This window comes from Pithys albifrons, chromosome 19 (genome assembly GCF_047495875.1).
Source record: "Pithys albifrons albifrons isolate INPA30051 chromosome 19, PitAlb_v1, whole genome shotgun sequence".
In the NCBI taxonomy this organism is placed as follows: Eukaryota; Metazoa; Chordata; class Aves; order Passeriformes; family Thamnophilidae; genus Pithys; species Pithys albifrons.
Window position 1 is genome coordinate 4925465 of NC_092476.1, and position 27704 is coordinate 4953168.

Here is a 27704-nt window from a genome sequence, read left to right on the forward strand (position 1 = left end):
TCCCCGCCCGGCTGTCCCGAGGGCCCCAGCGGCTCGGCCATGGCGCTGTGCGGGCGGGTCGCGCTCCGGTTCGGGGTGTACCCGCGGTGCGGGCCGTGGGGGGCCCGCGGGGCGCGGAGCTCCAACCCGTTCACTCGGCAGCAGGAGGAGGAGTGGCGGCGGCGGAACCGCACGGCCGTGGGCTACATCGCGGCGGCCGCCGTGGGCATGGTGGGGCTGTCGTACGCGGCCGTGCCGCTCTACCGCCTCTACTGCCAGGTACGGGTGGCCCGCGGGCGGCGGGAGTGCGGGGCTCTCACTGCCCTTCCCTGGCAGACCTCGGGGCCATCATTGCCCTTCCCTGGCAGCCTCGGGGCCATCATTGCCCTTCCCTGGCAGACCTCCGGGGCCATCACTGCCTTTCCCTGGCAGGCCCCGGGGCTCTCACTGCCCTTCCCTGGCAGACCTCGGGGCTCGGCGGCACCGCGGGCACAGCGAGCGGCGCGGAGCGGATCGAGCGGATGGAGCCGGTGCGGGAGCGGCTCATCAGGGTCACATTCAACGCCGACGTGCACTCCAGCATCCAGTGGAACTTCAGGCCGCAGCAGAGCGAGATCTATGTGAGTGACCACTGAAGCACCAACCACATCACTCAGCTCCTCTGGGATACCCCAGCGGTGGTGACTTCACCACTCCCTGGGCAACTACAAACAGTGAAATATTTTCTTATATCTAATGAGAATCTCCCCTGTCTCATCTTAAGGTGATTTCTGGTCCTCCACTGCAGGCAGGGCAGAAGGACTGGCCCCCACCTCACTGCACTCTCCTGCCAGGGGGTTGTGGAAAGTGATGAGGTCCCCCCTGAGCCTCCTTGAGGTCCCATTTCCCTCAGCCATTTTTCACTAGACATGTTTTCTAGACCTTTCACAAGCCTTGTTGCCCTTCTCTGGACACACTGCAGCAGCACAAGGTTGTTTTTACAGTGAAAGGCCCCAAAGGGTCCAGAAGGGACCAAAGCTGAACACCCTGGTGTGAAGGTGCCAGGTTTTGCCTCCTGCATCCCAGCTGTGGACACCCATCCATTGATATCTGGGTGCTGATGTGGAAAACATACAAGGCATGTCAGCCCAGGGTGCTCCCACAGCTCTGCCACCTCAGGATGGCATGTTGTGTGTTGGTGGGAAAGAAGAACTGGTGGCTGCTGCTTCCAGAGGGCAGAACCTCAGTGCTACTGTGGCGTAATTAAAGTGTAGGTGCCCCACACCATCCCATCAACCTGCCAAGAAAGGATATCAAAACTATATTTATATATACACTATATAGTATATATTCTATAAACTGTGTATATATTAAAAATACAAATAGATAGTGTAAGTGTGTATCTGAACCTTTGCTGTTTCTTTCTCTTCTTCCCCTTACACTTAGAGGATTGTTTTTATGTTTAAAAAAGCCCAAACATTGTAATGTAACTTTCTATTTAAAAGTAGTTCTCATCTTAATTGTTCCTGAGTCCAGTACTGAAAGAACAACCTCAAAAAGTCAATGTACACCATATATAAATATTCATACTAAAAGAGCTCTCTGTGCTGCTAAACTGCTGAGAATAATAAAAGTCTCAGGGCCAAACTGGTTAAGATTAAAAATACCCACATATAAGAATATTGGAGCTTTTAATTTTCAGTGGGGGTGAACTGTAGATAAGTAAAATATTTGTGAAATAACCAATTTGAAAAAGAGAAAATTAATTCTAGCTAAAGAACTCTCTCTGAGGGGTGGAGGGCTGCACTAGATTAAAAAGACCTCCAAGAAAATCTGTAAAATTATGTTATACAGGTGGTACCAGGAGAGACTGCACTGGCATTTTATAAAGCGAAAAATCCTACTGACAAACCAATAATTGGAATCTCCACCTACAACGTGATCCCCTTTGAAGCTGGACAGTACTTCAATAAAATACAAGTAAGTGTGAACAAAGAAAAGATGGCATTTTCTTTACATGAATGAAAATAGTTGCCCATAAATTAGTACCACTGACTGAGGGCAGGTGGGAACGTGGTGACCTGGCCAGGCCCACTGGCACCTTTGCACACTTTATTAAAAGCTAATTTTTTTTCCCCCATAATACAAGAGTAACAGAATTGCTGCCATGTTGCTCATATGATTGATCCTTCCCAGGATTTTAGGGGTCTACAGGGAATGAGAGTTGATTTTAAAAGGTGAAGCTTTCTCCCCTGTTGGCAGAGATAAAACTGCCAACCATCACTATTGTTATTACCATCACTGTTGTCTAATTGTGGTTTTTTCCTCCCTGCAGTGTTTTTGTTTTGAAGAACAGAGGCTAAATCCTCATGAGGAAGTGGACATGCCTGTCTTTTTCTACATTGATCCAGATTTTGTGGAGGACCCTAAAATGGCTAAAGTTGATTTGATCACCCTCTCTTACACTTTCTTTGAAGCAAAAGAAGGACAGAAGTTGCCACTTCCTGGATATCAGTAATGGGCCATCTCTACAAAAGGGGGACTGCTGCTGCCTGACTCTCAGTTTTAAGACCATTTTTCCTTGGAAGGAAAAACTGCAGGAGTACTGTGCAATATGAAATTATATTATTAAACCACCATGGTCACATGCTGTTATTAAAGTATATGTATATATTGTTTTTTTTAAACCAACTTGAATGTAGTTAAAATACTATTTCTTAGTGATTGCATTTCTTCAATGGAAGGGAACACACTGTTCTTGGAATTGAGAGGGTTTTCTCAAGCCATCTTTTTATAAGATGTTATCTGAACATTATGAGGCAAATTTTTAAAGCCAAGAGTAAATGAAGATCTTCATTTAAATAGCGAAGAAGAAATCGGTTTATTGAGCATCTAAAATTGCATTGCTGGCTCTGGAGAATATGTGCCACATTGAGTTTACTTTAGCAAAAAGTAAAACCAGATAATAAGGAAATTCCATAACTAAATAAAGTTAGACTGTGTTTCTCTGTAACCCTCCCTGGCACAGAAGGATATGGTGATTCAGAAGATGATGCACCCTCTCAGATTATTACTGAATCAGTAGTTCATTTGGTAAGAGCAGACTGCTCTAAAACTGTTATCATTTGAACAGTAATTTAAGTGTGAGCACATGAGATCTGTGGGATGGTTTCCATTTAGAAATACCATGTTATTTGCATGTTGTGTTCTAGTCATTTCAAGTATCTGTACTGCCAGTGAGTGCTGTGTGCCTGTGCAGAGGGCTGTGCTCGGGGCACCTCTGCACAGAGACAGGCTTGGCTTAGGGATGAAATGCTTTGAGGGGAGGGCAGTACATAAACATCTCAAAACTGCAGCTAAATTAACAGTGTGGGAGTCTCCTCAAAAGCCAAAATCAGCTCTGTTCAGAGGCTGAGTCCAACAGAACCTGCCCAGCAGCACAGCAGTTGTTCAGAGGGACTCACTGGTTACCACCACGTAAGCCTGTATTCATGTAACTTTTGGTCATTATCTGTGGGGTAGGTGTAATAACACTCTATCATTGCTTTGCAAATGAGGAGTTGCAAAGCAAGTTTAAGTGACTTACTCATTTTGAGACAAGAATTAACCTCAGCCAGTATCTCATCTGCTAGGCCAGTTCTTTCTACCCCTTTCAGCAGAGGAGATCTAACAAAGTAAAACTAATGTTGGTTTGCTTAGACTCTGAAAAAGTAATGGGTACATCAGAAATAACTTCCAGTTACTTGAGTTTCAATTATATTTGCATACAACAATTCAAAAAGTGCTCTTTTAAAAATAAATGCTACCTTTAAAATGCATTACTGTACTTTTATGTGTGTTGGCTAAACAGATTCTGGATGACGTTTATGTCAGGTCTTCAGCGTACATTAAAGTTTGAAAACTTTTAATTTTTTCATCTCTCTAATCCATTTTATCCAGCAGAACATGTGGAGCCCACACAAATGAAATGTATCTGTATGAAGATAGCAGCAAGCTGGTTTATAATTCCAGTATGCTTCAGGAAAACAAAAACCCTTTAAGGCCAATCTTTGAATCCAGGCTAAGGAGAAAAAGAATTCCTACCCAAGTTGTCTTTAGTCCATTGTCTTTTTGAAAGCTGAACTGATAATGTTAATTCTCCAGACATTGCTATGTACTGGCCACGTGCTTCAGAAGAAAAGGAATACCCCTGGCAAGGGCCAGTTGCTTAAAAATGTGGGGTTTCCCCCCAAATTTGAAAGCCCAAGTTTGCCTGGATGCTGAGCACATTCCAGCTGTAAAACAAGCTCTCTAACCTTGGTAATCAGCCAGTTCCCTTTCGTCTGTCTGTGACTATTCTGCTGCTTTAAATACATAAAGGTTCAGTCAGCAATCATCATTATGGATTACCACACTGCAATAGCCCACTTTGATTTGTTACCCATCAGTGTGGGGGGTTTGCCAATATAACTGAGCAAATAAAACCCCTTGATCCACTTCAAATCCCATTTTCAGCTGTTTTCTCAGGCTGCTGCAAGTAGTACAAGAAAAATAGTTAAAAAACTTTTCAACTCAGCTTAGAAAAAACCCCAAACTTGTGTTTTGGATAGAAGCAAGGTGTTCTAATGGTCCTGCAGCAAACTGCAAAGTTGCTGACTATGCAATGACAGACCACAGATGACACTAAAATACTTTCATTATCACCTACATTTGGTATTTCAGGGAATACACAAATATGCAAAAACTCAGAAGCAAATGAGAGTTAACTTCTGAGTAAGCATTTGCTTTTATTTGGAATGTTATGCTACAAAAATTGCAAAACCAGCTGAGAACTTCTTATCCCTTAAACAGTTAACATAAGAACAGTACAATGCAGTATTTCACAAAAAATTAGCTTATCTGCTATGAACATGAACTAAGTTCTCAAATTTTATATCAACTATAAATTCAGAGAACTATACCTGTTAAAGTGCACAGTTTACATTCAGCATTAAAATAATAGATAAGGCACTGTGATTATTAAAAGATAAAACTGTTATTAACAGGGTTAAACAATTAAAGTAAATGGATAACTACTGCTCATCTGCATTGTAGATAATTAATTTTTCCTTCACCAGAACAATCTCTGCAGGGCAGGAACATTGAGAGAAATAATTGATTCCCCCTTCAATATTTACTGAGTAAATAAAAGCAACAACAACAACATAGGAACAGGCAGGTTTTTTCTGTTCTGTTAATTATGGATGATAGCATCTCATGTCCCAGCTTAGGTTCTCTATATTGGGGATTTTTAGGAAGGAAATAAAAAAGAAATTGTGTACTCAGAATATGACTGTAGGAAAGTAACACTCTGTGTCCTCAGACATGTATGAAGAGGCCCAATTTGAGAAAAAAGTCCTATATATCAAACCCCTCTTATAAATTTCTAAGGAGATGAACACTGACAACAGTTAGGCCCAAAAAAGACACTGGATTCTGCAGTTTCTGTAAATGTAACGTCCTTGTTGTTTACTTGTGTCAGGTGCCAAGTGTTACTTCACACACAGGTGAGTTTGGAAGTTGTATTTTAAAGGCCCCCCAAATACTTCAAAATAACCATGCAAGTCACCTCAAAGAATACACAGGTGAACACTTAGGACAAATTGTCAAGGTGGAGTAACTGCAACTTGCACACGGATTAGTACTCCAATACTCATCATTTGTTGTGTCAAAACCTCTTTGTTACTCCCCTGTAGGTTACAGGAAGCTCTGCACAGGACCAGCACCAGAGAATAATGTTCAGGAAAGGACTCCCACTCCACCTTCAGCAGTCTGGATTCTTTTTCACTTCTGTCTTCAGCACATCATCAATTTCTTCATAAATAGCTCTGAAAGAGGAGGAATTTACTTCACAGATGTTTTCATTTTGACAAAAGGCACTAGAGAAAAGCTGTGCAAGCACGAACTGCCAAGGGTTTATAGTGTTGCCTCAGAGGAGCTTTGGTTGCAGGATGCCCAGGTTTCCATGGAAACAAAGAGGCAACCCTGTGGTGCTGCTCTGATAAGATGTTTAATGAGATACCTCTGGACATTGTCACTTTTGATGAACTAAGTTTGGGAGCAGACTGCAAAAAGCAAATGGCAAATGTACCACCACTGCTCTAATTAAAAATAAACAATGAAAGCTTTGTTGAGATTTTTCTGCCTCAGAATTCAATGGTTCCTTGGAAATAAGTTTTGTATAGACAGCTCTAACTTTTTTTTTCCAATTTACTGGTAGACAGTTCAGCTGCCTATTTAGTTCTATATTAATTTTCTGTCTGACCTTTTGGCTCTCTGGAGAGTCCCAGCATCCATTCCTTTTTGTTGTTTATATTTAAATGGATGATTTTCTTGATATGCAGTAGAAAAACATTTTTAAAAGTCCTTATTGCTGTGAACTGTGATTCCTTTGGTTACCTTGTTCCAGATCTACCTGTGCTCAAGTGTCAATCAGCTTCCTCCACCAGGACCCTTTACCATATTTCATTCACCTTTCTATATTACTGGATAGGATTTCAGTAGATCATTTTTGACACAGCATTACTCCTCTGGTTTTACAGATGCCCTTTAATGAGCACATTATGGTTTAGTCCTTAACTGGTTACGCCACAAATATTGGAAGAAAATACACAAAATGCAGCCACTGTCATTTACATCAGTGATCCAGTTGGTCATTTAACTCATCTAAATGGTGTGGTCTGTTTTCTCACTCAGAAGAAAAAGCCATCTTGCCTTTGGCACTTAAGAAAACTATTCTGTCTGTTTTAAAAGTTACTTACTCAGTGGGAGCCAAGGGATCAAATTCCATTATCTCGTAGTAATGAGGTGATTGTTGCTTGTTCTTTGATGCAACTGAAGAATAAAGACAGGCAGGTTTAAATGACAATGAAAAGCATATTTACTGCAGGTTACTTGTAGCAGATTCTTGCTATGGATCCAGCTGCTTTAAATACTAAAATGGACAGATGTGTGTAATGGAAGCAATGAGCAATATGAGAGTTTGTCATTCTTTGTTGCTCCCCATAGTCTTTACAGGCCTTAAGTTCTAATAAGAAAGAGAAATCTTCCTGAAACAAGTGGTTTGCAGTACTTATTACCTGCTGGGGATGCTCCATTCAGTGGTGTGGTCTGTCCAGCCTGTAGATTTATTGGGTTCAGAGGCACTGGGCTTAAAAGGGTTGCCAGCTGAGGACATCAAGCAAAACAATGAATGAACAGGCTGTTCTCTGAGACTTAACTTATAAAATTGCTCACTTATCTTTACTCAGACTATTGCAGGTAAAGTTCTAAGGTCAACAGTTAGCAAGCAATCTCCATTCTCCACACAAACTTTGAAACAGCTTTTAGTGTTATCTATAACACATTTACATAATTTACTTGTTACACCACACAGACTCAAAGATCTGCTTTTATTTACAGTTTAAAATAAGGACCATGCATGTGTGTTTGGGGGCTGCTCCTCATCTTTTCTATTTCACACTGCCTACCACAGAACAGCATTCAGCTTCATAATATTACCTCAAAGTCCCTTCTCTTTGCATCCCTTCTGTCATGGATGTTTCTCTGCACATGACATTTCTCTTACACTGTACTTGGGGTTTAAGTGTTTGATTTTTTTTTTTTTGTCAGTTGTGTTTATGCAGGATTTTTTTTCTGTATTTTTTTTAAACTATCTTATTTGAGATAGGAAATACACCAGAGTAACATAATGGCAACAGGAGATCTCAGCTCTCTTCACATAGCAACAAATTAAACACAAATAACAGGGCAACTGCTTTCTGCCAACTCCCTTGGGATATATATATGTTAGCATCTGGGGTACCTCAAGAGGAAAGTCGACCTGGTCACCCAGTACAGTGTTCCCTGATGTCTGGAGAAGGACCAGAGAATAGATCTTTGTATGCCATTTGGAAGCAGTCAGGGTAAATGCAAACAGTTCTCTCTGTGACAGCTGCCAGACAAGAACGATTATTCTGAACATGAGTATTACTCACATTGATATATGTATGTCCAGCTGGGTTGTTTACACTATTGTTTTGTGCTTCAGGTGCAAATCTAGGAGAGAGTAATACATGGAAAGTAACTAAAAATGATCAAAGCTGTATGAGTTTTGCTGGTCTGTCTTTCCTGTATGTCACAACTGAGAGCAGCACAGGCAGGTGGGCCAGTGTCCCATTCACACAGGTAAAGGAACTACAAGGGCACCTCTCCTTCAACTTTTACTAACCTGTTTCACTTTTCTGCCTTTCACTGCAGAACTAAAGCAGAAAGTCATAGATACCTCACATATGTTTTGCCTGTTGAGATACATTTCTGTCCATAACTAAGCAGTGCTGCAGCAGTAGGATATTTTCAAGCCTGTTTAGCAATGTCTAGCAGACAGGTAGTTTTCACTTGTGTAAAAGTAGTAAATCTTTTCTATTTGGATTAAATGAATTACAGAGTATTAATACATCTGAGAATCTGTTATCTGTTCCCATTTCTTGATAAGAGGATACTCACAGGGATTGCTGAGCTTTTGCAGGAGCTGCTGAATCCAGCTGTGGATAAATTGATTGATGATGCCTGGTTTTATCTTCAGGGTGTGCAGATATGCAATCTGAAATTCAAAGCATTAATTAATGATCATTTAAACATTATTAAGCAAATATTAGTTACTTTGAACACTGTAAGAGTAAAGTTTTGTTTGGAAGACCTACAAAGAATCTGAAATTGATTGCTGTTTATCACATGAAAGGCAAAATTTTAATAATTTGAGAAGTTACAGATCCAAGACATTTATCTGCTTAAAATGCCAGAACAACATCAGTAGTGCTCTACATGGTAGACACCACTTAAAACTCTTGTAATTCTTTCTAAAAGATTGAAATTTCACCACTCACTAGGGCCTGAAGGAGACACTGCACAGTCAGGCTGCACCACTGCTGACACAGGAGCTGGGGAGTCTATGGAGAGGCCAAGGAGGTCACTTGAGGGAGCAGATGGCTGTTTCCTGTACAGCTTAACATTTAAAAAAGAATAAGTTATTTGGGGGGGTTTGGTGCTTGGTTGTTTTGTGTGTGTGTGTGGTTTTTGTTTGTTTGTTTTTTTTAAGGAATTTTTATAGTTCTAAAAACATTGCTATTTTTACAGAACATGAACTTTAAAAATCTTAATATTACAACCTGACAAGTATGAAAGAAGATCAGGACTCTGTGTGTGTGTGTGTGTGTGTGTCTGTTAGAAATATAGCTGGTGAAACAAAACACCCATTCCAGAAAAGATGAGTTTCTTTCCAAAAACGTAAGGAAAACCAGTTCTGAAGCAGGAAATAGAAAGGACTCATTCCTCAAAAGCCACTGTGAGCTTGTTTAGATGCAGTTTGATACTGATATTTTGATTGATTCTGTACAATTATTTTCATGCTACTTATTCATGTTATTGAGATTTGATATATACTTAGGGGATTGATTTTTTTTTCAGTTCTGTATTGGATATGAAAAGTTCAAAATCACAACAATGTTTCCCAGTACACAAAAAAGGGTTCCCTTTGTTCCTCCTGTGAATGTGTTGAAATTAAAAACATAGCCAACCAAAGCTTCTAAATGATAAAAATAATAAATAAACAAACCTGTATGCTTGAATCATACAGGTTTGGTCACACCAGATGAAAATTAAATAAAATTAAATAAAGATGATGCATTTAAAACTCAGAGTCTCTTGAGTAATATAAAAAGGCACAGAGTGCACCATTTAGACAATTAACTAATCCAACAGTGCATCCATCAAGCAAAACCATCCACCTACATAACCAGACTGTAATAATAGTGACTTTTCAGGGAAAACAAGATCATCTTCTACATTTTTTTTAATAATTGTCAGCAGTATTTCAGCATTCACATTTGCATGTGGAGTCCTAGACCACACAATTATTGATTAGCAGAAGCTGAAACATGTGCAAAACTATGTTGGGCAATATAATTAACAACTATAATTATCAATCAATAAAGGATAGGCATTAAAGATTTGATACAAGCCATTATTCACAATTCAGAAAAAGCTTTGAGTCAGGAAAAAGAACAACTCAGCAACAGTGAATTCTGATAGAGCAACACTATTTCAGTCTACAAATGCTTACCAGAGAACAAATGAAACATTATGATTTCTTGTTTTGTGTATGGCAGATAACTGTGCTTAGCTGGAGAGGTAATAAACCATCATTTGAACAGACATCTCTCTTTCTCATTTTTCCTGACCAAGCTTCCATTTCAGATTTGATATATTTTTCTACTTTAGTTACATGAATTCGCATGAAATTCTGCAAGTTAGACTTCAGAAAATCAGGAAGAGTGGTGTAAGTGTGTTGTCTCCTGAGCATCTCAACTAGAGAATATAATTCTGCATGTATCCAAGGGTATTTTTCACAACAAAAAGGAATGTCTGCAGTCCTGGAGTTCATGAGTTCCTCCACAATTACCTCTTCACGTTCACGTTGTATTCTCTGGTTCTCCAGGAAACGAACTCTGTTTCGAGAAAACCTGTTGAAGTTGCAGAGTTAAATGTTCATTCTTACATTTCTGTGATGTCACTCATAAGAATATAAAACTGGTTATAAACAGAGTTGGATTACCAAAACACTCCAGAGGCACCAAACAAGCACTACAGGTGCTGTCCGGGGGCACTTGTCCCTGCACAGGCAATGACTCCCTTCCCAGGGCTGTGCCCCTGGCACCACCTATGCCAACACCAGCTGGTTTGTTCTTGGGCTCATGTTTGGAGACAGCCCCCTGCTTGTTCCAAAGCAAACCCCAGGCAAGGCTGACAATGGTTTGTCCCTGCTCATGGCAGAGAGGTGACTATGAGCACTGCACCAAGTCTGGCTCCTCCTGACCAGAACATTCTTCCAGCTGAGTCCCAGGACACCTTCTGTCCTCAGAGCTCCCTGCATTTCACAGAATTATAGAATCAATTGGGCTGGAAAAGACCTCCGAGATCATCAAGTCCAACCCTTGGTCCAACTCCAGGCCCTTTACTAATCATGGCACTCAGGGCCATGGCCAATCTCAGTTTAAAAACCTCCAGGGATAGTGAATCCACCCCCTCTCTGGGCAGCCCATTCCAAGGCCTGATTACTCTCTCTAAAGAATTTTTTTCTGATCTCCAATTTCCCCTGGCAGAGCTTGAGCCCGTGCCCCCTTGTCCTACTGCTGAGTGCCTGGGAGAAGAGACCAACCCCCATCTGGCCAGAACTTCCCTTCAGGTAATCCCTCACGCCATCTCAGGACAAACCACAGGCCTATTCTGCTACACAGCCCTCTCATTACTTCAGAAATTTGAAAGAAGTTTTCAAAAAAAGGAAATAACACCAAAATCTAATTGCATAAATATGTATGTACTAGGAATGACAGCAGTGCTACTGCGGGCCCAGAGGAGACCCAGGCAAGTGATATTCAGCATCCAGAAGGTCACTGTGTTTCAGCACCAAGAGCCCTGACTGGTATGGACATGAGACTGTCCATACTATTCAGGGTTACTGTACTGGTGAGGCCCAGAAAGAGAATATAAATGAACAGAGGAACAGAAGGAAAAAGCCTTTCCACTGCAGAACACAAAATAGTCATCTGAAATGCAGGAAGGACTGAGAGGCTGCAGAGACACTAGAGGGAGGCACTGCCACACACATGAGCCAGCCCTGGTTGCACAACAGAGATTGCTCTGGATTCAATTTGGATTCCATATTCATAATCAGAAACAGAGAATGCAGCATGACTTGTTCTCAAACAATACCCACAGTTTGAAACAGATGCAGCTTGTTAAAATCAGTTTGCCCTTTGCACATCTCATTGTTCAGAGGGAGATCCAAAGAACAAACACAAACACACACAAAATTAACATTTTCATACCTATCAGCTCTAAAGTGCAATGGATCTGCACCCAGAAAGCCTAATTACATATAAACCATAAGGTACTAAAGTGCAGCATTTTCTGTCCAGTTTCATAGTGGCAAATTAACTGCTCCTTCAACCACCAGGTTTTTCATAAGGAATTTGTTGAATTATACTCACAAGCTTCACGGTTCAAGAGGTTTCTGGCCTTACCAGTATTCATCAGTTGTAACAAAAATGTAAGCCCATCTCTGACTTCAGTAGATTGACATAAGCTGAACAGAATTCCGTTTTTGTTTATTAAAATGAAAAACTTCCTAAAGCAAGGAGTGAGCACACAGTTTTTTCAAGACAGTTGCTGTAAAATTCAGCAACACTACCGTAGGCATAAGATTTAAGGATAAATGACAACTAAATGTGGTCAAATCAGGCTCCAAATTTGGGCTTATGACACTTAGAGGAATTAGGGATATTTTCAGTACAGCATTCAGAAAAGAATTAAAAAAAGCCCATGAATAAGTTCTATAAATCTGCTAAATGCAACCATGAACCATTGCACTTGATATATAACGATTTGTAGAACATTTCTTAGCCATGGAAGATATCAACTACTTAAGATGGAAGAGTAGCTTCTATTAAATCAGAATACTCTCCATGAGTTAGTCATGTGAAATTTTGGGGGCTAACACTGGAATTTTAAGTTGGAAATTAATTCCAGTTTTGCTAGCATGTAGTCAAGCTACCAATGCCATAACAGGATGACCCAGAATGTCAACTCGAGCTATGAGTTCTTTCATGTGTGAAAGAAAGAAACATTTTCTGCTGTAAGACAAGCAGAACAGAGTGTTTCAATCCAGCTGAGAACAGCAAGTGACTCCCTTACGTGTGCAATGAGGCAGAATGCTGCTCCATGGCCAACTCCTGCAGTAAAGCTGTCAAAGTTGCTTAGAAAGGAGAACAAACACTCTTTCCTGGAAGCACAGACACCTAACAGAGGTAAGGACTGTCACCAGTACTAAAGGGTTTGTAGCAGGCCAATGACAAATTCACTGGCACTACCAAAAAAGAATGTCAAATTCCAGAATGAATTTTGTTTGTTTGCCTCCATCTGATTTCCTGTGTATTCTGCTAACTTATTTTACCCTGTCCTATTGGTTAGAATATAGTTAGAAATAACTACCTTCCTGAAACATTTCTGAAGTGTTTAGAAGAAGGCAAATACATAAATTCCTGCTTTTTACCATCATGTTTCTTTTCTCGATTTAAGGATAAAATCTGTCTCCATGTGCAGGATCAACACCAGGGACCATCTGTGCACTAAGTGCACTTACTCAGTTAGGATTCCAAAGGTGAGGAGAGAGGCCTTGTACTTACCTTTCATGTCCCAGGAGGACATTATTCAGATCTTCATTTACTTGTATTAATTCAACTATCACATCTTCATTCTCCACTGTCACCAACAATTCCATGATCCTCTCCTGCATCATCCGACAGGTCTTATACAGTTTCTGCCCAAAGCAATGAAAGGAAAAAAATAAATAGATTGTAACTTCTGGAGACGAGTGACAAGACACTCAAGCACTGCAGATTCATGGGTAGTACTCCTTAATTGACACAAACCACAAGTGCACTGAACATTGCAAATAGCACAATGTTCATGTGTTTGACCTCTGCAATGCAGATTCACAACTTACAGCCAGCACTCCTGCCCATTTCCTACCTCTTGACCCATCTTTATTTCTAAAGATATATCTGTCTCCAAAGTCTAAATTACACATTGCAAAATAACACAGACCCCTCTGGGTGATGTAGAGCAAATGTGATTTGATCCTGCTTGAAGCTGATTAAACTCAGCAGGATACCTGGATGTAATCCTGTTCAACATCTGCTTGAAGAAAAGACAATAGTGGTCTGAAGGTCAGAAGTGCTCTGTGACACAAGTCCAGCTCTAAGGGGGGGAAAAGTCTGAAGACGCTTCATTTCTGCACTTTGACAAAGTACACAAATCATAGAGAATCAGCTGATAGGAGAATTATGAGCGTTTATTATGCAGAATTTTGCATTATTACCAGTTGAAATGGAAGACAGTTTGTTTATATTACTCTCCTTTGTAGACTTTGCATGTTCAAAGGAACAAATTCTTTAGCAACAGGAACTAACTCAGCCAACACTTTTTTCCTTCCCTGCATTTGCAAATGCTGGCTGGCTTCACTTAAGGAAACAAAAAATAGATGGGGGAAGTAACTCTATTTGCACCCTGCTATTCAGAAATTGCTCTAATATTGTTTTCAAAGGGATCTGATTTTTCCTCAAAACATACATACTTCACATAAATAAATTAGCTGTGTAGAAAGAAATTTTGCACCAAATCTGTGTCAGGATTAGAGTGCTGTATTTTTCAGTACTGTATCTTCATAGCCTGGGATAAAATACACAAAACCACATTCAGCTAAGTGTCTGTGATTAAACGTAAAACCTTTCAGACTTCACAGTTTACTATCTGATCTGCATTAAAAAATATGTATTTCTTATGCCTCCATTACACAGGCAGACTGGACCTTGTGCAAGGATCAAGAATACAGAGAGAAGGAAATTGAGACTCATTTCAGACATGGATTTTCCGGGCTTTGCTCCTTCTGCACTCTCCTGTTTTGAAAAACTGAAGTTTTACAATGAAGGAGCACCAGCTGGAATAACAATCATCAGTGATTCCCATACATTTGTGCTAATTCTTACCAGCTGCTGACCTGGACCCAGATTCCTGCACGTCCATCCAGTGTATCTACTCACTATCCAGGACAAAAGTTTGTTACTCTTCTTGGCTGACACTGAGCTATTCTTTAACTACTATTATTGGCCAGCACTTCATTTCAAGTAAGATCTGGTATCTTAAGCCTTGTCCAAAACAGGGTGGAGAAAGGGAGGAGCCTGGCCACTAATGAACAGAGAGAACTGAAAACATGTTGCACTGATCAAGCTCACCCTGTTTCAGCATTTACTGAGAGACTCCAGGTATACCTGAAGGACTGAAATCAGTGTCTCCAACTCACTCAAAGCCTAAACAATCAGCTGTTTTAATAAAGGACTTTGTTCTCTGACAACAAAAGCCTAATCCAAGCAATACAGGTAGTGCCACAAACAAAAGGGAACATTAAACATTGTTCAAGGAACAGGCTGGCCATGCTTGCTTGATCTTTTATTCCACTCGGTGCACGGGGGAAAAAGAATGGAAAGAACAACAGTGAAAGGAATGAATTTGGAGCCACTCTCCCACATATGGGAACTCCACACCCTGTCCTCAACCTTTTGCCAACAATTTTATTACTGGGAGTGTCAAGAGGAATCCAGTGGTATACTGTGGGCAACTGAATCTGTGCACCCACATGCAGAAGGGCCACAGCGGGAGACAGGAAAGAAAAGACACACTTTACCTGTTTCAGAACCAGAAACACTAACTTTGTCATGGACTGGACACAGGTGGGCAAGCATATTAAACCACTGTATTCTCAACAGCACCCAATAAGGGTTCCTTACAAAGGAGAATTTCTACACTGGGCAGAAGTGCACTCAAGGCTTGCAAAAATTTGGTCAGTTCTCCAAAACATTTAATGCTGTAAAATTGCCAGAAATGTTTCCTCATTGTAGAAGTTTGGAGGCAAGTTTAGAAACAGAAGGGTGTGATAAAGGCTTTTTAAGTTCTCACAGACAATATGAAACAGAAACACTTTCACTGACATAAATCAGTATTGAAATGCAAAAGTAATACTGTATTTTTAACTTGTAAAATAGAAAATACAGCATAAGCAAATAGAAGAAATGATATCACGGAAGGAACGTCCACACATTCACTGTCAAATCTAAACTGGACTATTGCAATATGATTCCTTCAGGCTACACTTTAAGAGCACATGGATTCACCTATAGCAGAGCAAGCTCCCAATCTTTGAGGTCACACACATAAAACCAAAGCTTCATATCCCTCACTGGCCTTCAGTCTGCCTCTAAGGCACTGGTAATGATAAAGAGAGCACTGTAAACTGCAGGACGGATATGAGAGCGAGACTGTGTCATCACTTGTTTTCCCACAAGGCAACTCTGTTCAATTGGAATGTTCTCGGGGCTGTTTGACAGAACATGCTTAACAGAGAACGCTCCATTATGAAATTCCTTTGCCCTTGGAATTCCCTAGAGCTTCAATTTGCATTGCAAGCAAGTTGTATTGTGCTTTCCTTACTATCTCGATGTCAGGGGCAGGTGAAGGAGAGAAAAGAAAGCTGAGCAAACCCAGAAATGGAAACCTGTTGTTGGATTCCATTTGTTAATCTGAATCCAGATGTTAAAAGAAGGGATGCAACATGTTTAAAAATCAGCTTTATCCAAATCAATATACCCTACCAATGAATTAGCATATACCTGTAAAAGATTCATATCATCTGGATTTTCAGAGCCAGGAGCATTTTCTTTTAATATTGATGACATGACTCTGACGTTCATTTTCGCCATATCCAGTTCACTGTACAGTTTCCCAATCTGTCAAATTCAATAGGAGAATATCATGTAAGTGAACAGAGCAAGCAGAATAATCCTTACCTCTAATACATACTTTCTTCCCCATTAGGTATAATATGGGCCTAATGAGCATTATTTTATGCCAGTGACACGCCATGAAAATTATGGAATTAGCTCAACTTTTATGTGTGCAATCAAACTAAGATCCAAGCCTGATAGTACAACCTGTTTTCCTCACAGTAAATCCTTCCTCACTCATGTTACTGTTACTCCTTTCAGGTAGCTACAGGGAGGCAGGAATAAAAGTGAACTCTCCTTTCCTTCCTGCTTTTCAGAACAACCTTTTCACACAAGCCTTATGTAAAAGTAAGTTTGGCTTTCTCCTTACATTTGAAGCTGCTTTTATCAATTTGCACACCAGCATTGTAAGACATCATTAGATATTCACACACTTGAGTAAATGATTCCACAACCCCAGCCCATGACTCCAGAGCTGTGCCCTTGATCTGATGGTCCCTTCAGTGGCCTGTGCACCCCCAGGCTGCTGGAGCCACACATGAACAGTACATTTCACGTGCACTGCCCTGCTCTAAACCTGCAGTACTGCACCTGCTCTGGAGTCAACAACAGTGTTGGGCCCGTGGGAAGAGGCAGGAAGGAACGTTTGGCAGGACAAGCAGAAGATGGTGATGACTTTGCAGAAGACCGAGGTGAGGTCTGTAGAAAGACAAAAGAGCAGAGTTGGGTTGAACAAAAGAACTGAAGCTGAGAGAGGACCATCTCTGTCAGATCAGACAACTGGGCAATAGTTTTCTCATAATCAGTGCTCCCAGGGAATTTGTTGAGCAAGGTCTAGCTACAGAAATAAATCTGATGGCTATATTGTAATGAAATGAGGCTTGGAATTCAGCAGTCTTTGGAAAGGGTTTGCAAGTATATTCCATCATAGGATAAAGTGGAAATGGCTAAAGAAGAGGATAGCAAGTTGCCAAAGCCATCCAACAGCCAAGAGTCCTTCCCAAAGTGCCACTGCAATTTTACAATGAAGGACAGTTCTGAATGAGATGACACTTGGAAGCAATAGCAAGGCTCGAGGGCTGAGTCTGGGCCTCTGCAGAAGATGAACTACAAAAGCCTTCTGGATTGAAAAGCTGGAACACTCCTCTGCAGAAGCTTCACCTGCATTGCATCTGATCTGACTGCTAAACAATACAAATCCAACCCCAGCCAGCACAGGACTGCACACTACAGGTCCTTCACTTCCCAGAGACTGAGTCAAACCTGTATTCAGGTCTGCTGTTGCTGAGATCAACAGAGTTTGCCAGATTTTAACTGTCAAATAGATGTGGTTGACAAAATTATCTGTACTGTTCTTGGCAAGGAAAATAAATTATTGCCTATTGAGAACATTCTTCACACATCTTGATGAAACAACCTTCAAAATACATAAGCTTTTGTGCACTCCACCATTCTACCATCAAATCAAACTCAAGACAAATGTGAATTGTTCCTGTCTGCACTGATTATAGTAATTCTGTAATTGCAAGGTTTCACCTTGTGGTGGATGGCTTTCACACTGCCCAAAACTTGTGAAAACTCTTCTAGTAGAAAAAAAAATCTGGAAAGAATGGCATTAAAACATACTATATTTTCAACTGATCTCCAATGCTCAAGCCATACTTATATTTAATGTTCTAGATGCTACACAATGATAATGACCTAGGTGTAAATAACATTGTGTATGGACTGTGAAAACAGCTGGAGAGATATGTATACAATAATCTTTTCTTACAGATTTCTACATCTCCTGATTTAATTTTAAAGACAGATTATGCTCATGTGAACATTATGTGGTTTTGTGAAAGCCTTACAGCTTTTGGTTAAGTCTTTCAGAAGCTGACAAGTTTGGAGCACTCAGCACTTATTTGTTTGGAAACAAATAGCATGGCCAAATCTTTGCAAGTCTCAAGGCAGAGATGCTTCATTTTTGAGAAAACATCCACTAATTTCTGGTTGGAAATAAAGTAAACTATTATATAGGTCAGGTTTCCTTGTTGTTATCTTAGCTGTTATAATTGAAACTGATTCCTGCTCATGTGCTTAAGTAGGTTGGTCATATTTTGCCCTGGAGCATTTAAATAAAAAACCCAACAAACCAAACACATCTTCTTTGTCTACAGAGCTCATACAATTAACATATCCTGTTTCTGAAGTATCCTTGTATATGCTCACCTTAGGTCCACCACTGCTGGAGTCAGGGGATGGAAACTCCACTCCTTTCTTCAGCAATTCTAGGTAAACTTCTTTGACTTCACTCACATCCACCATTCCTTGAAAACCTCGGGCCCACGTCTAGTATTGAAACATCAGGAACAAAACAGTCACAAAAATACTCAGACAGGGGGTCAGACAAATACTTTTAAAACATGTGGTCCTAAAGACAAGTCATTCCCTACATCTATTCTGGAAGACTCCATTCAAAGCAGGAGGTACCACAAAAGCTGATCCTGCTTGCTGAGTGCAACCACAGTCTGAGCACATGCACAGACTGGGGAGGGAATATAAAAGGAGGCTGCTGATAATTTTCCAGTTATCTCCCTTTGTCTTCCAGTCTGTGCTACTCTGTGTGAAACAGAAGCAGCAAGAACAAGATATGTTTTAGGAAGAGGTTCCAAAATGGACTGCACTATTAAATGTTTACCATAGAGCAGAGACACTGAACACTTCCAGTTTACTCCACAGACTCACCATGATAAAGGTCAGGATTTTCTCCTGCATGTCAATTGGCAGATTGTATCTTGGGTTCAGTAGTTTCACCAGCTTGTCTTTGCAGAAATCTTTCTTCACAACTAAAGACTGGAATCTTGGGCCACAGTTCTCTATACACATGTCAAGTAGCTGCACACACAAAAAACCCTTCTGTTACACAGAGACTAAGGAAAAACCCCACAACTTGACTGCTTTTGTTTCCTTTTCTTTAATTTGTTTCAAGGAGTTATGGGGAAGAGTGGGAATGGACGTGAACAGATTATTGCAGGTCACTGTGTGCTCTGTTACACCTGTGCAGTCCAAAGGAGATGTGTCAGCCAGAGTTAAATTATTTTTTCAGAGAAGCATGGTCACACTTGTTTCCATGTCAGAGCAGTAATTGAACATACAGAACCTTAACAGCAAGAAATCTACCCATAGCTTAAAAGAAATTACTTGTACAGACTCAGTAACAGAATTAATTCACTGCCTAGCACATAGGTCTGACAGATTCTGAAGAGCTCTGCAAGTGAAGAAAATCAGATTACTGAATGTCTCTCTTCTAATCTGCCCTGTAAGTGAGAGACTAATGACAAAATAGAAGAGAACAAATTCAGCAGCACAAAGTACAGTTTCTTCATGCTTTTCAAAGGTCACATTGATTTGAAACAGAAGAGCTGGAATGTTCCAATTGTCAGATTCATCTTCATGAAGGAAGTCCAGTTCCAAAACTCTGCTTGAAATGCTTGGAGTAGGTTCCCTGTAAGCAACATATCTGCCCTACCAAACACAGCAGCATGTGGTGATGCCATAACAGCTCTCCCTTGTACATCTGGAGGTGGATGACTACAGTTCCCATTTTACAGAAGAGATATCAAAAGCTGGCACTACATCCCAGTCACCTGAGATCAGACCAATATAAGTATTGATGGGAAACTGGGCTCAATCAGATTGTGTGCAGAATCAGGAAAAAAGGTCACTCTCTTGTGCTTCTTGCCCTTCAACTGAGATTCACTTTCCCTCTCAATGTGATAGGGAAAATGAAAAGGTGAAAGCAAAGGATTGACAATAACAAAAGGCTGCAAAATTTCATGGGTTTTGAGACAAAACTTCCCCTGATTCATGTAACAGCCAAGACATATTCTTAAAAGAATAAACATATTTTAAGGGATGATAATGTAATCTTGATAAAAGTAGGTTAAATATACTTTCCTATTCAGAGAAGACTGTATTTGACTAAGCAAAATCATTTTAGTAACTCATTTTTTAGCCTCAGGACTTGGGGATTTTTCTCTCAGCGTGATCATGAACTTACAGGAGAACAGGTTTAAGACCAGAAGAAAATACATTGCCAAAATGAAAACAGGGTAGAACAAAGAGACATTGGCAGACTGCTGTGCAAAAAGCTAACTCAAAGATAATTACAAAAAAATCTTGGCTCAAAACATTATTTTTCATAGAGAGTACATGAAACATATGCTAATAAGCCAAGTTATTTGCCTGTGCAGTACTTCAAAGATGGTCTGTGTAAAATATTTTCAACCCAGTGCATGGGAAATTTGGTATTCTACTCCCTATTATTAATTCCCTACTTAAGCGACTGGGTATTTACCCACTGAAAGAAAGTACTGAACTAATGGGCTGGATCCTCCACTCAATTATGCCAGTCCAGCCCACTCAATCACAGTGAAACTAAGCTGGTATGAGAAAAAAAGAATTTGACTCAATTACTTTTAACTGGACCATTCATGAACAAGCCACTTTCATGCTAATAACACCTTTCATTAGAATTTCAATACAGGTATTTATTGTGCAAATAGGACTTCACCATCCCAAGCAGCTCCACTGGAAGGAATAGACCCAGGGTGGCCAAATCAACCACTGCTCCACATAGCACGGTGTAATCTCAATAGAAACATGTTTTAATAACAGAACTGGCAAATTAATTTCAACCAAACCTCCTGTAAATGACATACAGGATATGAGAAGTGTTGAAATGGACAGAGCTGCAATGATCCAGGCCAGCTGATACCAGAGATCTGCACTGAGCAAAGGGGGAAAACTGTGTAATCCAAGCTCTCTGGTTCACAGGACACAAACACAAAACTGAAATGGTAAAGGCATCTATACAGAGGTAAAAACCAGCTGTAAATCAGAAACAAAAAGGGGAGAGGTTGGTGAGTATAGCAGAAAGCCTGCTACATTCCTTATCAATAGAGACCTCACTCAGAATTCATTGGGACTTGCAGCTCATCTAAAGCAGCCAGGGATGGCCCCTAAAGCTGCAAGCAATGGGTGCAGTGTGGGATGGACACTTCTCAGGCCCAAGGTCAGTGCAAGCAAACACAGCTGAACTGGTTGCTGCTTCGCATTTCTGACTCAAAGGGAACAAGCCATTAATCCTTCTCCAGGATTACACTGCACTGAGCACATCCTGATGTCTACCCAGGAGAGTTTTGGAACAGCACGATGCTATTTCCAAGGCCAGCATTTAAACCAAACCGGTATGAGCAGCTCTTTCAGCTGCCATTCACCAGTTACAGTGCAGGGGCTTTCCTTTTAAGTGCACCATTTACCAAGATTCAGCATTTCAAAAATATTGAATTTTCAGAAGCCTTGAATTTTTAAAATTTCACATTTCAATGTCCTTTTCTTTTCCTCTTTGCCCACATAAAGTATAATAAAATTTACTAGGACTGTTTTGATTGAGGAGCTGGAAGGCTCTCTCATGGTTTTGTTTTTTTAGATTCTCTGCTTTGTGAAATGTTAATTTAACAAAATAAAATCTGAAGGCAACATTTGCCATGCTAAATTTTTTAAATCAGAAAAACTACAGACTATTAAAAGGAAAAGCAAAAATATTGTTAGGGGAAAAAGCCCTCCAAAATTTAATTCCAGCCAATCATACCATCACAGAAGGGTTTCAGTTGTAAGGGATCTTAAAGACCAACTAGTTCCAATGTCCCTGCCATGGGCAGACATATCATTCACTAGATCAGGTTGCTCAGGGACCCATCCAACCTGGCACTGAACACTTTCAGGGATAGAACATCCACAATTTCTCTGGAAAATATTTTCCAACAATGTAATGCAGAAATGAAAAACAATGATCTTAAATTTCTGCCCACAGCTTCGAATGTAAGAGTGTGTGTTTGGGCAAAGGTACAGAGAGGGAGGCATTTAATAAACTACTTTCCCATGTGCTGCTCAGTTCCCAAGAGCTTACAGGTATCAGAACTGGGGCAATGCAGCAAATGCTTTACAAAGTCATGGGGACAACTGAGCAGGTGTTTTAGTGTTCAGAGTTTACTTATCCAAAGTCTATTAGTAATAAAAAGTCGAGTAACACACACACACTTTGTTGGATTCCTGCCTGAAAGTTCTAATCCTCTTCCCTCTGATTGCACAATCTCCACTGCCAAGCCTTGGTGTTATCAAAGGCTGGGCATGGAGCAACTTCATGGCCTGACACACATAAACCTCATCCATGTGACTTCACAGGTAAATTCTGTAGAGTACATGAAGCCAAGCACATTATACAGCTGGCACTCACCCTTCTGCCTCCAAGTGAATAAATATGCATTCATGAGCAAGGAGAAGGAAGACACTGCTGGGATTAAACATGTCTCAATAACAGAATCAGGGCTAATATGCAGTTGTGCTGCTTTGATGGAGACTTTCACATTTCATTCTGTGCTCTTCAAGCAGCTTCATTAGAAAGATTAAATTCTAGGATTTCAAGGTTGAGTAGATAGAAGTGGATGAAAGCACCTTCCAAAAGAAATGGGATTTCCGGATCCTTCTTAGTTTAGTGTAGGTAGAAGAGAATCTGATGTAGAGTCTCAAAAGCTGAAGGCTCACATTTACTGTAGGAAATACAGACACTGACTTACAGTTCATCAAAATAAGAGACCTTATTTTTGCAATAATCTGTGAGGAAACCAATTTTTAAGAGGTGACAGTTGCACAGGGAGGCCAGAGCTTGTGTTTTAAGAATTGAAAATTAGTTCTGCTTTTCCATTTGCAATGATTTGCTGTTGTAATCTAAGCATTTCAAAATGGGAAACAGAACGATTTCATTAAGACAATTAAGAAGATAAACCCAAAAGATAAAGCACATAGGAAGAGTGATTTGGGAACAAAGTTAAAACATGGCCAGCAATAAGGCTATCAAAGGAAAGATTTTATACATGCTAAACTGACAGCAGTGCTGGTAAAAAAACACAAAGGAAAGAAGTCAGGGGCAGAGGGAGAGGCAAAGGATGGAAGATCCTACATAAGAACTAAAGCAGAAAGAGAGAGAGTTAGAGGAAAGGCTGGAACTTAATTGAATTTAAAAATAGAAAAAAAGATTGAGGAACACAGGGAGGGGGAACCTGCAGACAGAAAACAGAAGCTGGGCCAAAAGGATGTTACCTGGCAGGCACAGGTAACATCTGCACATGTGAGTGGGTGAGAACAGACACGGAGAAAGGATCCTGGAACAGTAAAGAGACTTTGAGAGTGTTGAACTGCAACCCCAACTGAACCTGCTACACACTCCATGTGTGAGCAAAGAAAATGAGCTTCCAGGTCCAAGTGATAGAGTTCTTTCGTGGGTACACCTGAAATAAGATCCTTCTCCCACTTTTCTGTACTCAAAGGCTAAGCTACAATGTCACCTTGGGTATATCTGCACTGTAAATATCCAAGGAACAGCTTCCAAACCTAAACACTGGGTTACCATAACTGACTGTGTCAGATACTCAGAACAGGATCTCGGTGCACAAGGGCTGGAGGAGAAGGAAAGCAGATCTGATACAGGGATTGCAAGTACAGTGGCAACCCAGTGTTTCTGTTATGCAAACACACAAAACACACACAAATGTGACTCATGAGACAGTGGAGGAGGAAGCCAGCGAAGAAGTAAGGAAATGGAAGGAGCTGAAGGTATAGATTGAGATGTTAAACACATATATCTCCATCTCTAACTTGTCAGAAGACACTTGGGCAATTGCTAAGCGACCTACAATTCCCCACTATCCACCACTGATCTTCCTTAATCACTTCTCAGCACATGTTGATGCAGATAATGATTTTGCACAACAAATACCAAACCCATGAGTAATAGTAGTCAGTGGATGCAGACAGGCCTCTATAACCTCAAAAAAGGAAATGGTGAAGAAAATACTTTTAGACAACTAATGAAAGACAAAAGCTCTCATCAACTTAAAACACAAATGGTACATTCTTCTTACAGTTGCACTGTTAATCAAGAGTAACTAAAGTAAGAAACTCAGGACTTATGACAGTATTAGGAACTTCCTAACTGCTACCTACATTATCAGTGTAGTGGAAAACAAATAGCATTAACATGCTCCAGCAAATCTTAAATTGACTGAAAGCACAACACCACCCCAAACTCTGACACAGTTCAGAAACACTATCAGATTCTGGAGGCCAGGTTATGTCAAGAGAGGATATTCCCAGTCACAACAACCTTTAGCCCTAACACCTGGATTTCATATGGCTTACCCTGCCTCTTGTTCCCTTCCTTAACTCACCACTGCTGCCTTTCCATTCAAGCTTCTCATTCATATGTGATAACACTTACCTTTACAAAGAAGATACCACACATTCCACCAGGCTGCACACCGTGCTTAGTTTAACTAAGATCAGTACCACAAGGTGAGTAATAGAATGGTCAAATGTAGCTTTTATGTAATATCCCAACCCCCATGTCTTTCACAAACATGTGAGGCACACACAGAGGGACAGGCACCAGAGTAAATATGAGCTATGCTACTTTCACATAATACAAATTTTAAAAAACCAAACAAAACAACAAACCCACAACAATAAATGTCAGAATTTGCATCATCCAGGACTCCATGGAATGCTGGCAGACTATCTGATCTGCACTGTGGCAGTGCTGCACACACAAACAACAAAGACTGAAAACATCCCCGAGAGTTGTGTCAGGGATAATTTGCATGCCACCTTATCGTTTAGAATGTTGGCCTTCTTAGTGTCTAATTAATATAAACACAGCTGTACTTACAGACAGGGTGAGCCTGATCTCCTTATGGTTACAGTTTTTTGAAAGCTTTTTCTTTAGTGCTTTAACTGCATCTTTAGGCCTGTGACAAGACATTAAGGAGAAAAAGTTACCAGTGAAGTTGGACTGTTTTTCTAGTTCATAACTTTATCCAAGAACCAAAAATACCAGCCTGAGATATGGGACCAAATTCATCCCTGTATTTACACCCACATAAAACAAGAGCAATTGCCCCACTGATTTCAGCAAAATCACTTCAGCACTGAGCTAGAGCAGGAAAGCAGTGAATCAGGTTTGCTACTGCAGACTGGGCATTACTCCAGAGACCTGTGCAGAGAAACAAAGTTATTCTCCTCTGTAAAGTCTGTTCCAAAATTATATTTATCCACTACTGTACAACAGAATTACTTATCTAGCTTTTATTGCTAAGAAAGCAAATATCAATTGCCAGCTGTGTCAAGAGCTGGCTGGTACCTACTTTTCATGTATGATGCAATTAAAAAGTATTCTGTTGGGAGTGCTGTCGGGAGTAGGGGTGTCACGGATAACTTCCCATCTTGTAATTGCAGGATGCATTTAACTCATCTAAGTAATTACCATGTATGGATGGACAACCCATTCCAGCCCAGAGATAGGGGCATTTCGAGCCCTGCCATTTTGATTTCTATATATACACCTCATATCTTTTAGCTATCTATGTAGGAGGAAAAGGGTGGAAGATGGTATTGAGATTATCACATGTGGGAAGCAGTTTTGCCTGATTAATATGGACTATCTATAGTGTACAATTATTAGGGCCAGCCCAACACTCATGATCAACATAAACAAGATGTCCTAATGTCTCTTTAGGATCTCTCTAGAATCTAAGGTGGAGCAATAGGCACAAATACGAAGTTTCAACTAGAAAAAAAAGAAATCTTTGGTGAAAATATTTCAAAGTCAATAAAATTAAGTGGGTATTTACCATCACTGCATTTCTCAGTTTGAAATGTTATACTTCATGAGAAAAAAAGAGAAGATATTTCTCATTTTTCTTAATCCTGTGTCATACCCAGTCGTACCAGGAGAGTATCATGGCATGGATGGGAGCATGAGTGTGGAGAAGAAAACTTTCCCTTGCAGAAAACTGGACTACTGTGATTCCACTCCTGCTTCTTCTTTCTCCTACTGAAGCATCTGGAAATGCTCTGGTCAGGAGCTGGATATTGCATTAAAATAACCATTTACCTAATTAGATACAGCAGTTCTGCTGTTCCCTAGTATCCTGTTACAGACTGTGACTAGTAGTGGCTGCCTAGGAGGAAGTCACAAGGAGTCCCTTTGTAAACATAAGCTGTGCACAAGAGGAAATAAGTTTATTAAAAAAAGCTCTGTTGCATGGAAACTGCACATAAAAACTAATACTGAGGGTCAAAGTGTGCTGGTGCTTATGGCAATAACCAGAAGGGAGATATTACTGACATTAGCTAAGAACCACAGGTGAGGGTGTGGGATCCAAAAAATTGAGAAGGAAGGAAAAGTTGATCCATAAAAAGATACTTGGGCAGAAACTAAACCACAGCTCACTCTCTTGGGGGAACTCTACAATGTGCCACTGCTAGCAGTGAGGTCTTGCAATGCAATGCTGAACCAGATCTAACAGGAGAACAAATTTCCTTCTTCCCCTTTTACAGGTGAGAACAAGGAAGCTCAAAGCAGCAAGTGGCAGCAAGAGACCACCTCAGCCCTGGGAGGGCTCGATGGGATGGATCCCACCAAACAGGGGCCCAGCCCTGCCCTGACACAGCTGAGCAACTCCACAGTGCGGAACTCGAAGTTAAAAGCCCAAAGTTTTAAACAGTGCAATGGGCACACAAGTGGTCAAAGTCTTTTTATAGGCGGGTTTTGCAGAGGGCAAGGGTACCAGTTTAGCCTGACAAGCCCTACGTGCTGTACAAAAAACATCAGACTCAGGTGGGAAACATTTGTTACCACCTTTCCTCTAGGTGTGTATCCACAGGGAAGAGCCCACGAGTCCAACCCCTACAAGTCCCGATGACTCGGAGGCAGGCAAAGCTCTGCCCTGCGAACCAGAGGTACCCGCTCCCTGCTGCTATTTCGTTTTGGGTCACTTCATGGAAGCGTCCAACACCTCCATTGCCTTTGCCCTCGAGCAGCGCCGGTGCCACCCCTGAGCTGCACACCCGCCCCTGTCCGCGCCGTCGGTGCCCGACCCCGCTCACCCCTCCTCCGTGGCGTTGATCATGTCGCAGATGTGCATGAACTGCCCCCACTCCTCCGTCTGCAGCGATCCGAGGGTCGCCCGCTCTGAAAGGCCAAGGGAGCCACCGTTCAGCCGGGCGGGGAGAGGGGACGGCCCGTCCCGCCAGGGCAGGGCTCGCCTCGGTTCCCCTCGGTACTCACCGACCAGGCTGCCCACGGCGGTGCCGAACGGGTCCTTCGGAGCCTTCCCGAAAGCCATGGCGGCTGCCGGCAGCGTCCCGGGGCTCTGCGGGGCAGCAGCCCCGTCCCCTCCGCCGGATCCGGCCGCTTCCTCCCCGCCCGCCCCGCCGGTCTCTCCCTTCCTGGCACTGGGGCGGGGCCGCCTC

General features: G+C 41.2%; 2 protein-coding genes across 3 annotated transcripts; one reads left to right on the forward strand and one right to left on the reverse strand.

Annotated features, from left to right (window-relative positions):
• On the forward strand, nucleotides 1–3884 carry COX11 (cytochrome c oxidase copper chaperone COX11). Its single transcript, XM_071573656.1, has 4 exons — nucleotides 1–258; nucleotides 444–599; nucleotides 1813–1938; nucleotides 2294–3884. Exons 1-4 carry the CDS (start codon nucleotides 40–42, stop codon nucleotides 2474–2476), a joined length of 684 nt encoding a protein of 227 aa, XP_071429757.1. The 5' UTR covers nucleotides 1–39; the 3' UTR covers nucleotides 2477–3884.
• Nucleotides 3802–27704, reverse strand: TOM1L1 (target of myb1 like 1 membrane trafficking protein). 2 transcript variants are annotated; one of them, XM_071573654.1, is made up of 15 exons: nucleotides 27520–27702; nucleotides 27339–27423; nucleotides 25120–25198; nucleotides 19080–19229; nucleotides 18564–18683; nucleotides 16941–17048; nucleotides 16236–16352; nucleotides 13197–13330; nucleotides 10415–10475; nucleotides 8841–8958; nucleotides 8461–8557; nucleotides 7953–8013; nucleotides 7056–7143; nucleotides 6738–6810; nucleotides 3805–5804 (listed from the first exon to the last, which is right to left on the reverse strand). In XM_071573654.1, exons 1-15 carry the CDS (start codon nucleotides 27575–27577, stop codon nucleotides 5741–5743), a joined length of 1413 nt encoding a protein of 470 aa, XP_071429755.1. In that variant the 5' UTR covers nucleotides 27578–27702; the 3' UTR covers nucleotides 3805–5740. The 2 variants fall into 2 exon arrangements, with proteins under 2 accessions (XP_071429756.1, XP_071429755.1); XM_071573655.1 differs by lacking the exon at nucleotides 16941–17048 and having other exon boundaries at nucleotides 3802–5804; nucleotides 27520–27704.